This window comes from Physeter macrocephalus, unplaced genomic scaffold (genome assembly GCF_002837175.3).
Source record: "Physeter macrocephalus isolate SW-GA unplaced genomic scaffold, ASM283717v5 random_382, whole genome shotgun sequence".
Lineage (NCBI taxonomy): Eukaryota > Metazoa > Chordata > Mammalia > Artiodactyla > Physeteridae > Physeter > Physeter macrocephalus.
The window spans coordinates 22,358-42,480 of NW_021145668.1; the positions used below are offsets into that span (position 1 = coordinate 22,358).

The 20,123-nt window shown below is 59.6% G+C and overlaps 4 protein-coding genes across 8 annotated transcripts; 2 read left to right on the forward strand and 2 right to left on the reverse strand.

Annotated features, from left to right (window-relative positions):
• Positions 1–150: 150 nt before the first annotated feature.
• Positions 151–6,612, reverse strand: EFEMP2 (EGF containing fibulin extracellular matrix protein 2). Its single transcript, XM_024133301.2, has 11 exons — positions 6,499–6,612; positions 6,075–6,192; positions 5,793–5,841; positions 4,971–5,177; positions 4,240–4,362; positions 3,846–3,962; positions 3,577–3,696; positions 1,960–2,079; positions 1,748–1,874; positions 1,310–1,505; positions 151–458 (listed from the first exon to the last, which is right to left on the reverse strand). The coding sequence occupies exons 2-11, from the start codon at positions 6,183–6,185 to the stop codon at positions 297–299; spliced, it is 1,332 nt and encodes a 443-aa protein (XP_023989069.1). The 5' UTR covers positions 6,186–6,192; positions 6,499–6,612; the 3' UTR covers positions 151–296.
• Positions 6,613–7,905: 1,293 nt separating this feature from the next.
• Positions 7,906–13,369, forward strand: CTSW (cathepsin W). Of its 4 annotated transcripts, XM_007128206.3 has the most exons (10): positions 7,906–9,872; positions 10,124–10,208; positions 11,048–11,161; positions 11,551–11,705; positions 11,813–11,909; positions 11,992–12,072; positions 12,233–12,358; positions 12,572–12,636; positions 12,713–12,922; positions 13,008–13,366. In XM_007128206.3, the coding sequence occupies exons 1-10, from the start codon at positions 9,786–9,788 to the stop codon at positions 13,116–13,118; spliced, it is 1,131 nt and encodes a 376-aa protein (XP_007128268.1). In that variant the 5' UTR covers positions 7,906–9,785; the 3' UTR covers positions 13,119–13,366. The 4 variants fall into 4 exon arrangements, with proteins under 4 accessions (XP_007128268.1, XP_028341180.1, XP_028341181.1 ...); XM_028485379.2 differs by having other exon boundaries at positions 12,233–12,636; positions 13,008–13,364; XM_028485380.2 differs by having other exon boundaries at positions 11,551–12,072; positions 13,008–13,369.
• A 69-nt stretch (positions 13,370–13,438) lies between these two features.
• On the reverse strand, positions 13,439–17,169 carry FIBP (FGF1 intracellular binding protein). 2 transcript variants are annotated; one of them, XM_007128204.3, is made up of 10 exons: positions 16,982–17,169; positions 16,582–16,780; positions 16,254–16,380; positions 15,646–15,746; positions 14,994–15,148; positions 14,564–14,672; positions 14,423–14,486; positions 14,087–14,173; positions 13,902–13,999; positions 13,439–13,562 (listed from the first exon to the last, which is right to left on the reverse strand). In XM_007128204.3, the coding sequence occupies exons 1-10, from the start codon at positions 17,064–17,066 to the stop codon at positions 13,493–13,495; spliced, it is 1,095 nt and encodes a 364-aa protein (XP_007128266.1). In that variant the 5' UTR covers positions 17,067–17,169; the 3' UTR covers positions 13,439–13,492. The 2 variants fall into 2 exon arrangements, with proteins under 2 accessions (XP_007128266.1, XP_007128267.1); XM_007128205.2 differs by having other exon boundaries at positions 15,015–15,148; positions 16,982–17,166.
• Positions 17,170–18,536: 1,367 nt separating this feature from the next.
• Positions 18,537–20,067, forward strand: CCDC85B (coiled-coil domain containing 85B). The gene has a single exon (XM_007128207.4). The coding sequence runs from the start codon at positions 19,220–19,222 to the stop codon at positions 19,826–19,828; it is 609 nt and encodes a 202-aa protein (XP_007128269.1). The 5' UTR covers positions 18,537–19,219; the 3' UTR covers positions 19,829–20,067.
• Positions 20,068–20,123: the final 56 nt, after the last annotated feature.

Consider the following 20,123-nt stretch of genomic DNA (forward strand, 5'->3'; position numbering starts at 1 on the left):
CCAGTCTTGGGGATGCAGCTCCAATGGAGCCCTTCAGGCTGGACAGAGACACCCCCCGCCTTTAGGTGGACGTGGCCCGCCTCCCATGAGCCTGCCCTTTCCCCACTCTGGGGTTCACTGCCGTGTGACCCACCCACCTCAGCCACCAGGACTCCTTCTTTCTCCCTTTATTGCCTTTCTCTCTCTACCCTTCACAACAGCGTCTTCCCTTTTTAGCAGAACACAGTCATCCCTGAGCCCCAGGCTCCTCGGCTACAGGGAACCTCCCCCTCCCTGAGAGCTCCCCCTCCCACTCCTCAGAAGGTGTAGGCCCCCACGAAGACGGTGAGTCTCAGTACAGAGCTGGCCCGGTAGCTCATGAGGGAGTTCATGGTGACCATCTCCAGGTCCAGCACGTACTCCCGGGGGCCTGTCACAGGCCGCGCGAGGACCAGCATGGCGCTGACATTGTTGATTTGCTGCAGGGTACAGTGGGTGGGGGGACACGTAGATTGCGTCAACCTACGCACCAGGACCCTCCCCCGGCATCACCTCCCTGCCCCGAGTCTGGTATCCACAACCAGTTGGCTGTGACGTGGAGAGAGCCCTGGCCGGCCTGGGACCCCAGGCGCTCATCCAGATCTGTGACTCCCTCGACATCTGCACCCGGGCTCCTCCTGCCCTCAGAAACATCCCACTGGTGCTTTTCCCACCCTTTCCAGCTAGTTCTTCTTCTGTCTAACCACGGTCAACTGATTCAGGGCCAGGTGTGAGATTGGGGAGCGGTGGGGCCTTTGGTGACCTGGAGCAGGCAGACTCCCCTTCAAAGCACTCAATTCCAGAAAGAGAAAACCAGCACTGGTACCAGACAAACCCTTACACCCCTCTCACTGTGTCACATCTGGACCCTGCCCTCCTCCCACCTCCACCAGCAGAGAGCTGGATTCTCAGACCCCGGGCCCCTGCGCCAACCCCTGCTGCCTCTCTCTCCACTTGCTTGCCCTTCCCAGACTCTGCTGTGTCTGTTCCCTCCAGCCTCTCATGCTAGTCCCTTGTCCTAAGGGTGAAGCCAGATACGCAGACCAGCACAGGGACTCAAACCCCAGTGTCTGAGTGCCTTGCTAGAATTGTATGTAACAATCTGTAGTTTGTACCAAGGGAGTTTAGAACACTCCTACCTTGCTACAGAAATTCTGACCCCTGGGGGGAGGGACGCTGAGAGAAGAGGCGGGGCATGGTGGCATAGTTGAGTCTCCCGCTTAAGGTTTCCTGGAATTCAGTTTTGGGTTATGCAAGTCAGTTGAGGGGTGGAGTTAGGAGAAAGCCTTACCCTAATGTAGAAGTCTCCCTGCGAGTTTCCAGCACGGATCTGAAAAGCATTGTAGGCGCCAGGGTAGACGGAGGTCGCTTGGATTTGGAATACGTCGGCCGGTACGCTCCGCTCCGAGGTGATGCTCATGTAGCGGTGCACGATGGACGAGGGCTGCTCCCGGCACAGGGGGTTGGAAGTCGGACAGAGGCAGCGACTGGAGACCCCGAGATGGGAACACGAATGAGGTCATAGCCCATCCTCCAAATCTGGCCCACCCCCAAAATTAGGGGTCCCCAAAGGATTCCCCCACTCCTGCTGTAACAGCGTGTGTGGTTTAGTCGGACTACAACTCCCATCGGCCCTCAGAGCACTCGGCAGCCCGAACAGGTGCCAGTCAGCCGCAGGGCTCTCTGGGAGTTGTAGTTTCTGCTACGGCCTGGTGTCGAGTTGACTCACTTGTCCGACACCTGGACATAGGGCTCCACGCAGCGGTTGGTGTCCACGCAGCGGTAGCCCCCGTGGAAGTTGACACACGTTTGGGCCTCAGAGCACTGGTGCGCACCCGACTCACACTCGTCAATGTCTGTGCCGGGGGAGAGGGGCTGGAACCCGGATACCAGGCCACCAGCCTGACACCACCCTGCCCGCTGCACCGGGGCAACCTGTACCTTGGCACAGGCGCGTGGCCAGCAACTGGTAGCCCTGCGGGCAGTGGCAGGAGAAGCGGCCTGGCTCGTTGACACAGCGGTACTGGCAGAGGTAACTGGAGTAGCTGCACTCATCGATATCTGGGGGCGGGGGGGGGGCGGGGCTGAGGACTGGGCTGCCGCAGTCCTCCAGCTCAGCCCCACACATGCTCATCTCATCGACTGAGCCTGGCCCTAGCTTAGGCTCAGTGTAGGAAAAAGCAGAAGAGACAGGCCCTGCGGAACTCAGCAGCGGACAGAGGGTTCAAGAAAGAACTGCCCAGGGGACTTTCCTGGCGGTCCAGTGGTTAAGACTCCGCGATTCCACTGCAGGGGGCACGGGTTCGAGCGAGAAGAAAGCAGTAAGCAGTATTTGTTGCAGGCACTAGGGAAACGCTACCCCCTTAGGTATCTTCAGCGAAATGCCAGTCATCTCTACAGTAAGCTATTATTTCTCTAATATATTAGCTTTATCATTGCTGTAACGTATTGTATCTTAAGACAATTTCTAATTATAAGAGAAATACTCTAAAAAAAAAAAGGACTGCCCAGCTCACCGATCTCTCTTTGCCCCAGGACTGACTATAAGGTGATACTAAATGAGAGCACTGGGAATCTAGAGGTTTGGCTTTATATCCTAATGACTGAGTTTGGGGAACCTCAGTTCTCCTGTCAATAAAATCAGTGGCTTAGACTGATGAGCCCTCGAGACATCCCAGCCTGCTCGGGGTTTCAGTACTTTGCCCGAATCCTGCAACCTACAATCCGCCCAAGCACACAGTCACCTCCTGCCAGCTGCGAGCAGCACAGGCAGGAGCCAGGTTTTCTCCTCTGTGCCCCTTATGCTGCCCGGCACCTAGCCAGGTACCAATGCGGCCTTCCTCGGCAGCAAAGCACAAAGCATGACAGAAACCGGGTACGTGGCCGGTTGACATGGAGTGAGATAGAGCCCTGGCCCCGTTGGGCAAGTCACTCAACCTCTCTTCACTGAAGTATTTCATCTTATTTTTTGTAATCCTCCCAACAAAACTTGAGGGAAGTATTAATGTCAATTTGCAGAGGAGGAAAAACTGCTATTTATCTCATAGGACTGTTGGCAGGATTAAATAAGGCCAAATATGTAAGGAAAGCATACTGCACAGGGCAGGTTCTCAATAAATGCTAATTCACTTTAAGGCGTTGCTGCTTGGGACTTGAAAAAGTCTGTCGTCATTTTCTCACTTAATTCTCAAAACAACCTATTCTACAGAAGAATAAATGGACTCAGAGAGAAGAGTGACTTGCCCTGGTCCAGGATTCGCGTGCACATCAGCCTGATTCCCAGAGAGGGGGGCACCTACATCTTCGTTCAGTCTCCCTACTGAGCTTCGGTGGGGATCTAACTGCTCCCCTCTGTGCCTTCCCCACCAGGCTGGGAGTTCTGGTGGGCAGCTCTGTAGGTGCCCAGCCACCAGCTGGGGTGGAGTACCGGGAGGCACATGGGTGCAGGATGGACGGGACGTGGAGGCCTCAGGGGGAGGGCTGTGTGGCTGGAGGTGCAGCATGACACAGGGCCTGGGGGACCAGAGGAGGGACACGCGGCAGGGGTGGAGCTCTCACCACTGCAGGAGAAGCCATCCCGGTGCAGCTCATAGCCCTGGTGGCAGCGACACAGGAAGGTCCCGTAGGAGTTGAAGCAGCGCTGCTCACACGGAGCCCCCATGTCGCATTCGTTCACATCTGGGGGTGCCGGGAAGAGGGGGAGGGGTGAAAGCCGAGGAGCAGCCCAGAGTCCCCCCTCCGCTGCCCCTGGGCGGGTCAGGAAGGGAGCTCCCCCACCCCACACCACCCTGCACAGGACCCGGGAGCCTGGCCCAGCCCGGCCTCACCCACACAGGAGCGGTTGTTGGGCCCCAGCTGGAAGCCCGGCTCGCACTGGCATCGAAAGGAACCAGGCAAGTTCACGCAGCGGTGCTGGCAGTAGCGGTAGCGGCACTCGTCTATATCTGGGATGGAGGCAGGGGAAGGACAGCAGAGGGCAAATGCCAGGTGCGGCCCAGGCCAGCTGGGACTCATCACCCATAGTCTTGTGTCTGGGCTGGGCCAGATCAGCCAGGACTCACACACACACGCATACAGTCCTGTGTCTGGGGACAGTAAGGCAGAGGTGGCAGGGGACTGGGGTGAAACCTGGGGGTGGGTTGGAATGGGGATCAGGTGCTAGAGTGAGAGCCAGGCCATGGGCACAGAGCAGGGACCAGAAAGGCCGCTCCCCAGACTCACCCACACACTCGGGCCCGATCTTGCGGTAGCCGTCGGGGCAAGTACACTGGTAGGAGCCAGGCAGGTTATGGCACTCCTGGCTGGGGCGGCAGTCGTGCAGGGCCTGGGCACATTCGTCCACGTCTGCAGGAGACACCACTCAGCCCCTGCCTGGCGGCCCATGCACCACCCGACATGACAGACACCTCAGCGTGGGAGCACACAGGTCAGGTACCACTTACATGGATGTGTGGGTGGCTGACGCACCCACAACAGTAACACGTGGACCCGCCCCACAGCACAAATAAGAGTTTACCAGCTTGGAGCCGATGAGAACGGCACCCCTACGCTGGGAGACCTCATGCCAGGGAAGCACAGGTTAAGGCCCTGCCCATACTCCCAGGAGCACAGATTCCAGGGCCTTCCTCCAAGGCCCGAGGCACCCAGGGGTGGGGGTGCAGACCAGGAAGGGGCAGGGGCAGAGGCTGAGAGGCAGAGCTCTTGCGGTAGGTCTGCAGCAGTCAAGGCGAGGGTCCCAGAGGCTGGCTGGGCAGTGTAACAGGAGCTGGGGCCACCTGCGGCAGGCCCCACGCAAAGTGAGGATCTGGACAAGGGTCTGGATGTTATCCTAGTGGCCCCGAGGAGGCTCTTGAGCAAGGGAGGAACATGAGGTGGTGTAAGTTTTTAAGATGCAGTGAGAGACGCTCGGTAGAAGGGTTGGAAGCCTCAGTGCCAGGGTGACCCTTACTCACCCGTGCAGCTCTCTTGCTCATCGGGCTCATAGCCCGGGAGGCAGGGGTTGGGGTGCTCAGCAGGGGGCACTGGTGGTGGTGGTCCCTCGCCATGCAGGTCACTGATGACAGCAGCAGAGCGGGGCAGGCACAAGTAGCCCCCATAGTGGTTGATACATTTCATTTCCCCCTTGCAGGCCTCCGGGATGGTCAGGCACTCATTGACATCTGCGGAGAGGGGCCTGCTGGGCACAGCCAGTCTCCCGGGCCGGCCGTGGAGGGGGTGGGAGGCAGGAGCCCATCTCAGCCTTCTCTAAGCTGAGTGGCCTGGGCAGGGCCTTCCCTCTCTACTCAACAAGCTAAGGCTGCCTGCCCAGGACCCCTTCCCAGGGCCTGCCAGGGCTGATGGTGGGGCAGCTGTTCCTATAGTCACCCCCATTTTCTTGCCCCCAAGAGGGTCTCTGTCCCTCCCCAATGCCCTGGCCCTGACTCAGCCTAAGAGTGATGTGCAGGCCTCCTTACCCGCCCCCGCAGGCACTGCTCTCCTGGAGCCGTGATGGGACAAAGCTGGATAGGACAGTGATTAGAGGAGGTATCCAGGGCAGCGCCCTGTTGCTCTCTAGACTCCTGGGGGAGTGGGTGGGGGGCGGGCAGGGTGTCCTGGGTTTCTCTGAGAGGGAGGGGGCTGGATGGTTTCTCCACCCCTAGCCAAGCTGGCCCCCTGAGAACCAGAGCTGGCCACGGCCAGGCAGAGCTGGGCAGGAGACAGAGCAGCCCTTGGAGGTGGGGTTGCAATCCCCTTCCCGGTTCTCAGGGGTGGGTCAGTCCCCCAGGCATCCTCACCCCGGCAGTGCTGGCTGTCAGGGTCCCACTCATAGCCGTCTGTGCATTCCTACAAGGGGACCAGAGGTGGCCAGTGGTCACCCCTGGCCCCCTCTAGCTGACCAGGCCAAGACCAGGGCCCAAGCCTGGCCACCCTCCCCGCCTGCTCCAAACAATGGCCCCAGCTGCTCCACCAACCAGGGGAGGGGAGAATCTTCCCCAGCAGCAGCCACCCCAGGATCCTGGTCTCTGTGTCCCTGCCCAGCCCAGCCCGGCCCAGACCAGTGACCCCACTGTCCCCACCGTGTAGCTGTCGGGCTCCTCGGAATCCTGGGGAGACGCCGCCCCCAAGAGCAACAGCAGCAGCGCCCAGAGCAGTAGAGACGCGGGGAGGCAGGAGGCGAAGGGGAGCATCCTGGGGCTGGGGGATGGTGGGCGGGGGTCAGGGCGCCTCTGCCACAGCAGCCCGCATTCTCGGTACCAGGACTCGGAGCCGGGGCCCCGGCCGCCTCCCGCCCGGAACCGTGCTTGGGGCCCCGGAGGCTCCCAGGGCCGAGGGCCGACTCCTCACGCAGGCCGGGGTTCAGGGCCCACCCGCCCGGGGCCGCCCCGCCCCCGCCCGGTCCCCCAGCCGCTCCGGCCGAGGAGCGCGGGCCTCTCGGCTCCTTGCTGACGCGACTCGGCCGAGACTCTGGCTCGCGCCCTCCCCCCATGGACGGCCACTCACTTGGGCCCGCGACGGCCCCGCGGCCCGCGGCTCCGGCGGCTCGGCTGGCTTCGGCAGTGCCTGCGGCAGACGGACAGGCGGACGGCGCAGCTCCCTGGACGCGCGGCCCCAGGAAGCGCCCCCCGCCCGCCCGCCCGCCCGCCGCGGCGCGGCCCACCCCGGCGCCTCCGCCCGCCCCTCAGCGGATTCCTGAGCCCGCGCCAGGGGGAGGGACCCCGACCCCCCACTTCTCCGCCCCCAGCCGGCCGCAGGCCCCCACCCGGTCCCCCGCGGCGCCGCCCGGAGCCGCCTCCCGGCGCCGGGCCAGGGTCCCCTAGCGCCCGAACCTGGGGGCATTGGCCCTGATGCCAGGCCCCCGACTCACTTAGGAGCCCCCACGCTTTCACTTTGCGCACCCCAAAATGTCATCCTGCGCACCTAGACCCTCCCTAATCTGCGCCCCCAGAATTCCTGTGCACTTAAGGCCGGGGCCCACAGACGCTTTCTGCGCCTCCCGGAATGTCATCCTGGGGACCTAGACCCCCCCCCTAATCCTGGGACTTCCAGATCCTCACGCTGCACCCTCCAGATGCTATTCTGTGCACGCGGACAGTCACTCTGGAAATACCAAAACTTCGTCCAGGGTCCCCAGACCCTCGCCCTAAGAAGAGACGCTCCCGGGTCCAGAACTGTCCATCTCGGTCCCTTCTCCCCTCCATCCCCGGGGCTGTCTTCAGCCAGGCGGTCCCTTCACTCCAGAACGGCCTCCTGCGAGCCCTCAGTCCGAGAGGCTACCTCAGTTTGGGGCGGGGGCGGCAGTTCACTTCTGGCCCAGAATGAATGGAAGCCCCTGAGAAGGCGGGCAGGGCCGAACTCGGGCGTGCAGGACGCCAGGGTCCGGTGCCATCGCCTTCCTGGCCATCCTCCCACCAGCGTCCCCCGACCCCACACACGCACCCCGCCCCCAGTCCCCGGGTTTCTGCCTCCTCTCCCAAGCAGAGGGAGAGCCCTAAGGGGAGGAGTTTGGGCGGAGCTGGCTCCCAGGAAGGGGTTGGGGGTCTTGCCCTGCCCACGTCTCAGGGCGGGGCCAGACGGGAAAAGGCTGCGTGTCTAGGGGTCCCCCGCCTGGAGGCAGACAGCGTGTGGGAACTGCCGAGCCCTCGGTTCCCTTTCCCACCCCGTTTATCTTCACTATCGCCCCGCCCGGGGAAGGGGTGTAAGTAGGAGAGGACCTAACGGTGGGTCCTGGGGTGAGCCTTCCGGGTGCGGTGTGAACTGGAGAGCACCTCGCCACCCCCAAATCCTTCCCAGCACCATCCCCCAACGTGGGGGGGAGGAGGCTAAAAATAATAGTTCTTTAAAACCAAAAAACAGTAACAAGTGCTGGCGAGGAGATGGAGAAATTGGAACCCTCATACACCGTGGGTGGGAATGCAAGATGGGGCGGCCACTGTGGAAAACAGTCTGGCAGGTCCTCAGAAATGTTACCACGTGACCCAGCGATGTCACTCCTAGGTATATACCCAGGGGGATTGAAAACACAATACATACACACACACACAATCTGTACACAGTGTTCATAGCAACACTCTTCATAAGAACCAAAATATAGAACCAATCTAATGTTCGTCAATTGATGAAAGGATAAGCAAAAAATGGTAACACGGTGGAATGTTATTGAGCCATAAAAAGGAATGAAGTACTGATATATATGCTACAACATGGGTGAATCTTGAAAATAGTACACTAGTTGAAAGAAGCCAGACACAAAAGGCCACATATTCCACTTATATGACACAACCAGAATAGGCAAATCTGAAAGACAAACTAGATGAGTGTTTGCCAGGGGAAGGGGGAATGGGGAAATGACTTCTAATGGGTATGGGGTTTCTTCTCGGGTGATGAAAATGCTCTGATATTAGACACTGGTGATGGTTGCACCTTTATGCCAATACGTGAAAAACCGCTGAATTCTACACTTAAAAACGGTGGATTTTATGGTATGTGAGTTATACCTCAATAAAGCTGTTATTTGAACCTCCAGCTCTGAGGGCTGACGTGGGGCTTTAGTCATAGGTCACACACAGCCAAAACCAGCTTGGGACACATGCCTGGGATCTAGAATCATGAAGCCAGGTACCCCTCTGTGGATGGTCTGTCTACTGTTATTTTAATAAAGGCAGCATCACGCTTTTTTTCCAAATAGAGGAGTCCCTTGGCTTACTATCCGGGGTGTGTGTGGGGGCGGGCGGGGGCTGGGTGCAGCAAAACGGGATCTCACAGCTTTGGGAAGATTCCTAATGAACGAAGAAAAGAGGTGGTGAGCTCATGAGTGGATGGATCCCTTCCCGTCGCTCCCATCCCCACGGAACCCCGAGAAAGCCAGTTTTTTTCTCACCCACCTCCGGTATTGGGTGCTGGTTGCCAGCCTGGAGGCCCATATGGGAGCTCCCTAGCCCAAGGACCCACTTAAAACCAAGGCAGAAGTAACAGGTGTGAACACCTCTGCCCAGCCCTTAGCCTCCGGCCTTACTCTGTCTGAGATGCCAACCCTGCTATCTTTCTGCCCCCTCAGGCCCACCCACACCCCATCCCCATCCCCAGACTGTGGTAGGAATGAAGAACAGAAGGAGGTAGTAGATGCCACTTGCTGTCCCCTGGACCCTGAACTTTTCTGTTTAAACCCATGACGACCAATCGCCCAGTCAACAGATTCCCACTGAGCCAGCTCTGTGCCCAGCCCTTCCTGGGTGCTGAGGACACAAGAAAGGCAGAAACCTCCGGTGTGGCTGGGACACAGATGCCAAGTAGGCACAGGCCCGGCAGGGGCTCAGGGAGCTGCAGGTTACACCACAGGATGGGTGAGCTTCTTGGAGGTGACTTCTGAGCTGACTGAGCTTTGTAACAGGATGAACAAGAATGCTTCCCACCATCCACCCCCCCAGTCATCAGGGCCCGTGGCTTCCATAGCCCCTTTTCCCCCTCAAGGCACAGATGGCCTTATATTGTCACTGCCCACTTAGGATCTGTCTCCTCCTGTCCCCTTAAGGACAGATCCATCTCCATATCCCTAGAATTGCCCAGAAAAGGGTGGGCAGAGAGCCTCTGTTGAATAAAGGGGTGGAGCGGGGTACAGGAAGGCAGGGGGCCATGTAGGGACAAAAGCCTGAAGGCCTCTTGTGCTTGGGAGGGTCCTCCTCCCCCTCGCAGCCTGGTTTCCCCTTTGTGGTTTCTCCAGCTCCACCCTCTCAGCCCCTCCACCTTGATCTGCATAGCTTCCTGCCCCTGACACTCTGGTCTGCAGCATCATGTCCCTAACTGTCCATCTCTCCCATCTCCTGGCCCTGTTGGTGGCAGGCCTGGCCCAAGGCATCGAGGGCTCCCTCAGGGGCCAGGTAGGTGTCCCCGACCTGCCCCCCATGCCTGGGGCTCACCCCCTCAGAAACAGTGCTTTGTTCCTGTTTCTCAGAGGGAGCAACTGAGGCTGGAGAGGTGATTGACGTGTCCAGGCCCACACAGGGAGAAGAGCGGGTGAACCGGCTGCTCCCCTAACCCAGTCCTGGCCCATCTGGGAGCTGAGGTGTGGTCCCAGCAGCCATGACTCCTCACCTCTCCCCCTCCCCACTGCCCTTGGTTGTTTTTCCAGGACCCAGGTCCCCAGCCTCTGGAGCTGAAAGAGGTCTTCACGTTGTTCCAGATCCGATACAACCGGAGCTACTCACACCCAGCAGGTATCGTGGAGCGCAAATGTCTCCGGTCCAACCCCCCTTCTCCCATTTAATAGACAAGGAAATCAAGGCCCAGGGTGGGGAATGTGCTTGGCCAAAGCCACTCAGCAGGACAGTGACAGGGCTGGGGGTGTACTCCCTGGTTTCCCAAAGGCACAAGTGGGGACAGGATCATCCTTGGCTACGAACCTGGAGGGAGGCGGCAGCTGTTGGGGGGTCTGACTGGTCCAAGAGGATCCTTCACCTCCACAGCCACTTTCCTGTGACTGCAGGTAGCAGGCAGGAGGCTGCCATCTAGTCATGAGTTCATTCAGCAAACACCCAAGGATACCCACTTTGTCCCCAAGCTGGGGACTCCCTCTCCACCCCCAGGAGTTGCCAGCCCTGCCCCTGCCCTCTGGATCTCATCTCCCTAGGGGGACGGTCTGTGAGCACCTTTCAGCCCAGACTTCCTGTGCCATGGACCTGTACCCCACCCTCCCCCGCCTCATTCCAGCCACAGACTTGCGGTCAGAGATGTGAAGTACAGAGAGCGATGGCCTGGCAGGAAGCCGGTCTCTAACCATCCACTTTCCCTTGAGTCACTGGGCCTTCAGGCCCTTTACCTGGCTTCTCCCCCAGGTGGGCAGAGATACCCCTCTTCTGGCATCCTAGGAAAACCCAACCCTAGGGGCGCTGGGGAGCCACTTCCTTGGCCCAGGTGTCTGTAGCAGGGCCTGTAAGGACCACGGGAAATGAGCCAGTGCTCATCTGGGCGGATGTGGATGGGAAGCCAAGCCAGTGACCACTTCCTACCCCCGGGGGCTTGGGAGCCAGCCTAGGACAACCTCCTTTTGGTCTAGAGCATGCTCGCCGCCTGGACATCTTTGCCCGAAACCTGGCCAAGGCTCAGCAGCTGCAAGAGGAGGACTTGGGCACAGCTGAGTTTGGGGTGACTCCATTCAGTGACCTCACAGGTACCCCCTCCTGGCCCCTAGGTGGTAGGTGGGGAAGCAGAACCTTCTCCAGAAATACTAGCAGATGGACAGGGCAGAGTTTTGGCTTTTGTTTCCCAGAGGCACTCTGAGGACCAGAGGCCTGGGTGCTTGGCCCAAATCAGAGATCAGGGGCAGGAACTCCAGAGGCCTGGGTGGCAGCCCAGCTCAGGGGGAGGCAGCAGGTGCAGGGGAGTGCACCCCAGCAAGGAACCTGGCCTCTCTCTAGGCCTCACTACCCTTGCTTTTCTGTCTCCCAGGGTATTAGGGGGGCTCAGATGGCTGAGGATGTGGATGGCTGAAGTGAGAGGCAGACTGTGGGGGAGAGGGGGTAAAAACTGCGAAACTTGGGGGCCCCATCTGTCTCCCAGAGGAGGAGTTTGGCCAGCTTTATGGGCATCAGAGGGTGGCTGGAGAGGCCCCCAGTGTGAGCCAAAAGGTAGGGTCTGAAGAGTGGGGGCAGTCAGTGCCCCCGACCTGTGACTGGCGGAAGGAGGCTGGCATCATCTCATCCATCAGGAATCAGGTATCTGCCCCCTTGCGGCCTGGCCCAATCCAGCCCTGGGGGCGGGAGGGGGAGGAGAGGGGCAAGGCCTGCATTCCCTTCCCCCACCCCCATCCTTCTACCACTAGCAAAACTGCAACTGTTGCTGGGCCATGGCAGCAGCGGGCAACATCGAGGCCCTGTGGGCCATCAAATACCATCAGTCTCTGGAAGTCTCCGTGCAAGGTGTGGCTGGGGGAGGGGACCTGTGTGACTGAGACGGGGGTGCCTGGGGCCCGGGCACCCACACGGTCCCTGCTCGCACCAGAGCTGCTCGACTGTGACCGCTGTGGGAATGGCTGCAAGGGCGGCTTCGTCTGGGATGCGTTCCTAACTGTCCTCAACAACAGTGAGTGCCTGTCTCTCGGGGCAGCTGTGTCTGTGTGTGTGTGTGTGTGTGTGTGTGTGCGCGCGTGTGTGCGCGTGTGCGTGCGTGCGTGTCGGGGGGGTGGGGGGTGGGATGTTCCGGAGCTGAGCTGAGTCTCCTCCGGGGCCTTGCTCATGTCCAGGTGGCCTGGCCAGTGACAAGGACTACCCATTCAAGGGGAACAGCAAACCCCACAGATGCCTGGCTAAGAAGCACAAGAAGGTGGCATGGATCCAGGATTTCATCATGCTGCAGCCCTGCGAGCAGAGTACGGGCAGGATGGAGACACATGGGTGGGCCCGGGGGGAGAATGACAGGGACAGACAGACCAGGACAGACGGGGCTACAGACAGAGATGGAGGGATTTGGGGGCGGGGGGTTGGGCGTGGGAAAGAGAAAGAGACAGAGACACCCATGAGCCGAGAGCAGGGGGCACAGGACAGGCAGGGCCCTGACGGCACCTTCCACCCCCCGCCCCCAGGCATCGCCAGGTACTTGGCCACCCAAGGCCCCATCACTGTGACCATCAACATGAAGCTACTGCAGGTGGGATAAGGTAGGGAACTGGGGGGAGGGGTATATAGGGGAGGTGGCCCCCGACTCAGCCTCTCTGCCCCTGCAGCAATACCAGAAGGGTGTGATCAAGGCCACACCAACCACCTGTGACCCCCAGCTTGTGGATCATTCTGTCCTGCTGGTGGGTTTTGGTAAAAGCAAGTCGGCGGAGGGGAGGCAGGCAGAGGCGGTCTCATCCTGGTCTCATCCTCATCCTCGCTACTCCATCCCATACTGGATCCTGAAGAACTCCTGGGGGGCCAACTGGGGTGAGGAGGTGAGTGTGATCTACTGGGGGCGGGAGGACAGGGCAGGACAGACCTCTCCCCACCGTCTGGCCCTGATGTCCCCTAACTTCCTAGGGCTATTTCCGGCTGCACCGAGGGAGTAATACCTGCGGCATCACCAAGTACCCATTCACTGCCAGACTGGACAAACCCGTTAAGAAACACCAAGTCTCCTGCCCTCCCTGAGCCCACCTGGCTGCCCCTCAGCTCTCTCCTGCTGTGCCAGCTACCTCCCTGCCCACCTCACCCCAAGGTTTTTGCCTATTCTCTCAGTCTCTCTGCTATGGATTGAATAAACCTAGACGAGACCCCTGTCTTCGGAGTGGACTCAGCTGGGGTGGGGAAATGGATGGGGAGTACATAGATACCATTCTCTGACACGTCTTAGTCCCTGCGGGGCCAACGGACACATACATCCTTAGACACTGTGACACTCAGAGACACACGCGTGCAACCTGCACACACTCCCACACGCGGACCCATATGTGTACCCACTCAGCCTCCTCCAAAGTCATGGCAACTTTATTGTCAATGTGGGCAGGGCAGGGGGAGGGGGGGCCTCAGTCATGACAGAGACGCAGGAGGCAGCCACGGAGGGTGCCCATGTAGCGGTCCCAGAGGGCCTGGTGCCTGCAATGATAACAGTAACGGTATCGGCTGATGTTAACTGTATCCCCATCATGTCATGACACTGCTCTAAGTGCTCTCTACACATTCACTCGCTTAATCCTCACAATATTCCTAGGATCCTTATTATTATCACCCCCAGCTTATGTATGAGGGGACTGAGGAAAGGAAAGGTTAAGGAACCTGTCCAAAGTCAGGGTCACAGCTTCCAAGAGGTGGAGCTGAGACTCTAGTCAACAGAGACTTCCACCTCCAGGGCGACAGAACAGGGAACTCTGAGTCTGCAGGAGGGCTGGGCCCCAGAAGGAGGCTGGCAGAGTGAGGAGGCCTGGGGTGTCTCACCGGAAGCCATCCAGGGAGTGGACCGATGCCGAATACTGATTCAGGAAGAGTCGCACATCATTCAACGGCCAGTGGTCGGAGCGGCAGGGTTCCACGAACTGTGGGTCCAAGGTAACATCTAGCACTGGTACAGCCCAGGGACAGGCCAGGATGGGGATCAGAGGGCAGCGGGCAGGACATCTCACCTTCTCCACAAGGTCCACAAACAGGTCTCTGACATCCTTATTGTGGGTCAGCTTGGCGGCCACATTCACCAGCCCCCGGGACAGGTTCTGTGGGGCAGGGAGCCTGGGAGTTCTGCCTTCTGCCCGAGAGGCTGGGGGCTGAGCCCAAATCTATCCACCTCCCTCAATCAAATAACTCCCCATTGTTTAAGAGCTGGCTCCCCGCTCACAGGCAGGCAGAGGGAGCAGCAGCGCCACCTGCCGGTCAATCTCAGGCATGAGCAGAGCTGCCCGGAGGGGACAGTGCTCTGGAGGCTGACGATGCCAATGGGACAGAGGCTGGATTGGGCCACAGACCTTGAAGTTGGCTTCCATCTCAGAGAAGACCCCGAGCTTTCCCCGGAGGGCAGTGCACACCAGGCTGCAGGGAGACAGGGTCAAGCCCAGAGTCGCCTGGGCCCCCACCTCAGGCCCCGCCCCACAGACCCCAAGGGTCACCTCTTGTGCAGGTCCAGAAGGTCCTTGTCAGCCACAAGCACCTTGAGCTCCTTCAAGTCCTGGAGAAACTCCTTGTCTAAGTCCATGTCCATGTCATCCGCTTGGGGGTCTGTGTGAGGTCCATGAAGGGAGTTGGGGTGGGAGATAAAAACCCCTCCTGTGACATCCTGAGCCTTCCTCCCCCACAACCTCATTGCGCCCCATGAGACAAAAGAGCAAGTGGAGTGTGAGGGACGTGGAGTGACTGGCTCCAAGCCATAGGGAAGCCGTGGGCCCTTTGTCTGCAGACGTGTGGGTGGGAACACTGGACTGGGAGCGGAAGTGGCTGGGGAGGGGCCCTGAAGAAGAAAGGATGCTGGGAACGGGGGCCTGCAGGAGAAACCGCTGGTGGGAAGCCAGGCCCTGAGAAGGTGAGGAGGTGTCCAGGCACCTGGGTCAGTGGGGGCCTCACCGACGGCTCCGAGGGTCCAGTTCTGGATCATGAGCTCAGCACAGAAGGCAAAGTCCCCAAAGCTCAGATACTGCAGTTTTTTCTTCCCTGTCTCAAAGCGATTGTTGGCAAAGAAGACGATGGCTGCATAGTCCCTGCAGGGAGGGGAGAGTGGGCCCATCAGGGCTTGAAATTCCTTCTTAGCAAGCAGCTCCCACCTGCAACACTGGCTGGGCATCCGAGTTCTGGCCTCTCTCTACCCTAACTCACTGTGTGATGTGTTTCAAGTCACTTTTCTCTGGGCCTCCTCATCTGGGCAAAGAGAAGGTTTCAGCCCAGGTCTCCTAAGGGACACAATGGGAGACCACAGGGTAACAGCTACCATTCACTGAGTACATACTAAGCCCCACGGGCTGTGCCATCATGGGCTTTCCATGTGGCGCCTCGCAATAGCCCAGGTGGTGAATGGCCGGGCTGGGGTTCAAACCCAGGCCAGTCTGATCCAAAGTACAGACCAGGAGTGGGATAACCATCCCCCCAGCCCAGCCAGGAGGTCAAGCGGGTTGGGGTGGGGAATATGGACCAGCCTCAGGGGGGCAAGGAAGGAGTGTGCAGGAGCGGGAGGCAGCTGGCTCCTCACCTAGCCCCTCACCTGGCCAGCCGGTCGGACAGGAGGAAGTGTTGCTGGATGTTATCGACCAGGGAGCCCCGCATTTCCTCCACCACCTTGAAGACTCGCTTAAAGTTGTCAAACTGCAGGGCAGTTAGAGGAGGAGGGAGGACTGGTCAGAGGTTGCTCACCCAATAAGCTGTTTAGTGAACGTCCCTCTATCACCTACCCACCTATCCAGTCAACAGACACTGATGGAGCATTTGTTATTCCTTCAACAAACTATTAATTATTAATACCTGTTATCAATTCAACAAGTGTTCACCAGCTTCTGCCATCTTGCCTTGGATACATGTTTACTCACTCTTTTAACCAATAAATTCGCCCCCATTTTAGCATCATGCTCTCTAGTTCTTCACTAGTTTGAGCTGAAACTGACCCTCCTGGCTAAGCCCCAGGAAAGCTAAGGTCAGATCTGGGCTTCTGAGAGGTCACTCTGGCTGAAGAGTAGGGGATGGCTTGGAAGGGACAAAAAGAGAGCAGAGTGGATATGAAGCCACTGCCACCGAGGTGCTGGAGGAGCCTGGAGGTGGGACAGTGACCAAAGGGATGGTGTGAAGGGGCGGGCTGCAGATGAGTGTGGTGTCCACCTGTCTCCGGCAGCTCTTGAGAGTGATGCCTGTTTTGGTGCTGATGTCATCCAGGTCTTTCTTGGTGCCCTTGGACAGCTTCTTGCCCAGCACCTCCCGCACAAAGGCCTCGTCAAAGGTATAGTACCTGTGAGGAGTCAGGGGACACTGCTGACTTTCCATGAAGGAGGGGAAAGGAGAACTGGCAGGACCGGGGTTTGGCCCCTTCTGCTCTCAACTTTCTCCCGGCCTAGATAAGCCCCGTCCCTCCCTGGGCCTCATTTTCAGCCTGCAAAATGGGTATATGGCCAGACTGGTTGGCGTCCCCACCATCCCGCCAGGTGAGCACCTCTCGATGAGCAGCGCCTGTCGAGAGGGCGGGATCTGAAAGATGAGCTGGTGCAGCAGCTTGGGCGGGGCGTGTAGCAGGCGCTCGAGCATTTGGAAAGTACGGTAGTGGTCCATGGTGTCGCTCTGCAGCACCGCTGCTGTGGCGCCGGTCTGCTCCAGGATTCCCGAGCGCACCCTCAGGGCCACCGCGTCGCTCACTGGGAAGTGAGCGCTAGCATCAGGCCCCGCCCCGCCGACCCCAGAGGCCCTTCAGGGATTCCAGCCCCGACCCCTAGGTATTCGGTACCCCCAGGTCTCTGCCCACTGCCCTATAGGATGCCTACTCCTGGCTCTGCCCGCTCTCCCACCCAAAACAACAGCTCCGCCAAACCGGCACCCACAGACGGTCCCCCACAGACCCGAATAACCGTCCAGCCAGAGGCGATACACGTCCTCGTCGATGAGGGTCGTGTTCCCCACGAAGATGTCCAGCTCGCTGGTCATGGCGACGCCCCAACCCGGGCGCTACCGCAGCGCCCCAGCAGGAGCAAGCACTGCCCGGGCCCGGCGCGCCGCCGCCGGGCCACTTCCGGGAGCACCGACATTCGGCTCCCGGCACCCGGAGCCAGAAAAGGACCACTTCCGGGACAGAGCGAGTAGGGGCAGGAGCGGCGAGGAAAGAGGCGGAGGCGGAGGCAGTGGAGTAGCCCCTCCCTCCTCCCCGCGGGAGGGGGAATCTCAGGCTCTCAGTCCCCACCCCACCCCACCCTCACCCCTGACAGGTTAGAGGGAGGGCATCCAGAGTCAAGGTCTCCGGCCAGTTTGCCCTATCCCGGCAGCCTCTACCCTCACATCCTCCTGATTTTTCTCTGCCTTTTTCGGGGCCTCTCTACTTTGACCTGTATCCTAAATTTAGGGGGTCCACTGGGCTCTATCCTAAGTCTTTTGTCTGAAGAAAAAGGTGTCTGGCTCGTCCTCAAGGGCCCTTGCTGGGTGGGAGCCCCTCAGTCCACCCTGCAGACGAAGCCCTCTCCTGAACATGGAGCACCTGTTCCCATGGTTTTAACCGCCCCCCCCCCCACACACTAATGACCTCTCTTATTCTGCAGCTTAGAGCTCTGTCTGGAAGTCCACATCCAGACGGCCACCTATGTGTGACTCCACTCTGTCCCCCACAGGACCTTCAAAAGCCAGACAGACCTGTGGGTCTCCCGAATCTGTTTCTTTCCAGCGTTCCTATCTCGGTGACAGCCCCACCATCCACGCGGTTCTCATACCAGAAACCTGGGCTTTCTCCCAGACTCCTCTCTCCCTACGTTCAGTTCTGCCGGTTTGCCTCCTGAATATTTCTAGTATCTGTTCTGTCCTCTCCACCCCCACTGGCACTGTCCCAGCCCACTCCTTCTGCATAGCTCTCCTTGCCCATTGACACAGTGTTCTTAGTAATCTCTCTGCCTACATCCCCTCCCTGTGGCCCATCCCACACAGAGCCATCCAAACAGCCTTTTTAAAAAATGCATATTAAAAAATGTTACTCTCCTGCTTAAATTCTTACTGGCCTGTGTAAATGCTCCAGCCTGGCATTGAAAACTCTTAAAAATCTGGCTTCTGACTACCTTTGTTACCTCCCTTCCTCTCTTACCACTTTCTCTAAGCACCTGCCTTTCCAAAACAAACAAATAAACAAAAATCCCAAAAAACATGCTACTCTCACTGTTTCTAAAGCAGCGAGGCTCTTTCAGACCCCAGCAATTTTCATCATGCTATTCCCTCTCCTTGAAATAGCTCTCTCATTACTTGCCAAAGTCCTGTGCATCTTTCAGGGCCCCTCGGATATCACCTCTTTTGGGAAACCTTATGCAGGAAGGGGGCGGTCCCTCAAAATGTGCTCTTCTTCCATTTGCTTTTTGTTTAACGCAGCTTGTCTCCTCTGCCAGATTACGATCTCTTTAAGGACAGTATAAGGATATTGATCAAGTTTGTTTCTGCATAAGCCTTACATACAATAACAGTTTATTGAACAAAAGAATCCCTTGTATGCCCCTCCCACTGGGCAGGACACGGTCCGTGAGAGGGAGAATAGGCTGATGGCGAGCCAGGACGTTTGGACTTATGTTTCCGTGGACTGGGAGCGATGCTCAGTGAGCCGAGACTCTTGAGCTCGAGCAAAGCTAGGAAAGAAGGAAAGGCGATCCGTCTGGATTTCGTCCGGGGGTGGGCAGGAAAGTCGGGGGCCGACCCCCGAATCTTGGTTCTCAGAGGGAGCTCGAGCTTGAGGAGGTTTGGAATTGGGAGGTACGAAGCTTCTAGTTTGCGGTTGACTGCCGGGAAGGTCGGTGACGCGGGTACCGAGCGTCCGCGAGGGTCGGGGACTCCGCGGTCCAGAGTGGGCGGGGAAGGGTCTCGCTCCAGGCTCCTAGGCCCCGCCCCCTTCCGAGGGCGCTGGCTCGGATTGGCTGTTCTTCCTTGACGTCATGCGGCCCCGCCCCGGCGCGCGTCCCGTCGCGTGCCCACCCCCGCGCGGCTGCTGCAGCCTAAGCTAGCTCGACCACAGCCTGTCCGCGGCGCGGGTGCCTGAGCCCCAGCGGCGAGGAGCTCGTCGTGGGGCTCCTGGGCCGCGGCGGCGGGCAGGCGATGCTCCAGAGGCTTGAGCAGCCATGGAGGCCGAGACGGGCGGCCTGGAGGAGCTGACGGATGAAGAGATGGCGGCTCTGGGCAAGGAGGAGCTGGTGCGGCGCCTGCGGCGGGAGGAGGCGGCGCGCCTGGCGGCTCTGGTGCAGCGCGGCCGCCTCATGCAGGAGGTGAATCGGCAGCTACAGGGTCACCTGGGCGAGATCCGCGAGCTCAAGCAGCTCAACCGGCGCCTACAGGCCGAGAACCGCGAGCTGCGCGACCTCTGCTGCTTCCTGGACTCGGAGCGCCAGCGCGGGCGGCGAGCCGCTCGCCAGTGGCAGCTCTTCGGGACCCAAGCATCCCGAGCCGTGCGCGAGGATCTAGGCGGTTGTTGGCAGAAGCTGGCCGAGCTGGAAGGCCGCCAGGAGGAGCTGCTGCGGGAGAACCTGGCCCTTAAGGAGCTCTGCCTGGCGCTGGGCGAGGAATGGGGCCCCCGCGGCGGTACCGGCGGCTCGGGGGGCTCTGGCGCTGGGCCGACACCCGAGCTGGCCTTGCCCCCCTGCGGTCCCCGTGACCTGGGCGATGGAAGCTCCAGTACCGGCAGCGTGGGCAGCCCCGATCAGTTGCCCCTGGCCTGCTCCCCAGATGATTGAGGGCACAGTTTCGCGCCGACGCCCGCCCGGATTGCTCCTCCCGCGCGGAGATTGCGGTGGACCTCGGCACCCGGACGCCACCCCCGCTGCGCACGAGGGGCCGCTGGCATGGACTTAGAAACCCTAGCACTGAGGAGGGCCCCTGGCGCTCGCTGGCGGGGCAGGAGGGGGACTGGAGGCTGGAGCGGAGGGACTTGCTGGGGGCTGGGTGGAGGCTAATAAACTGAGGCGGAAGCAGAGCCCATGGCTGGGGCAGCGTCTGTTTGGGACTCGCCGGCGTTGGGACGAGGGCGGG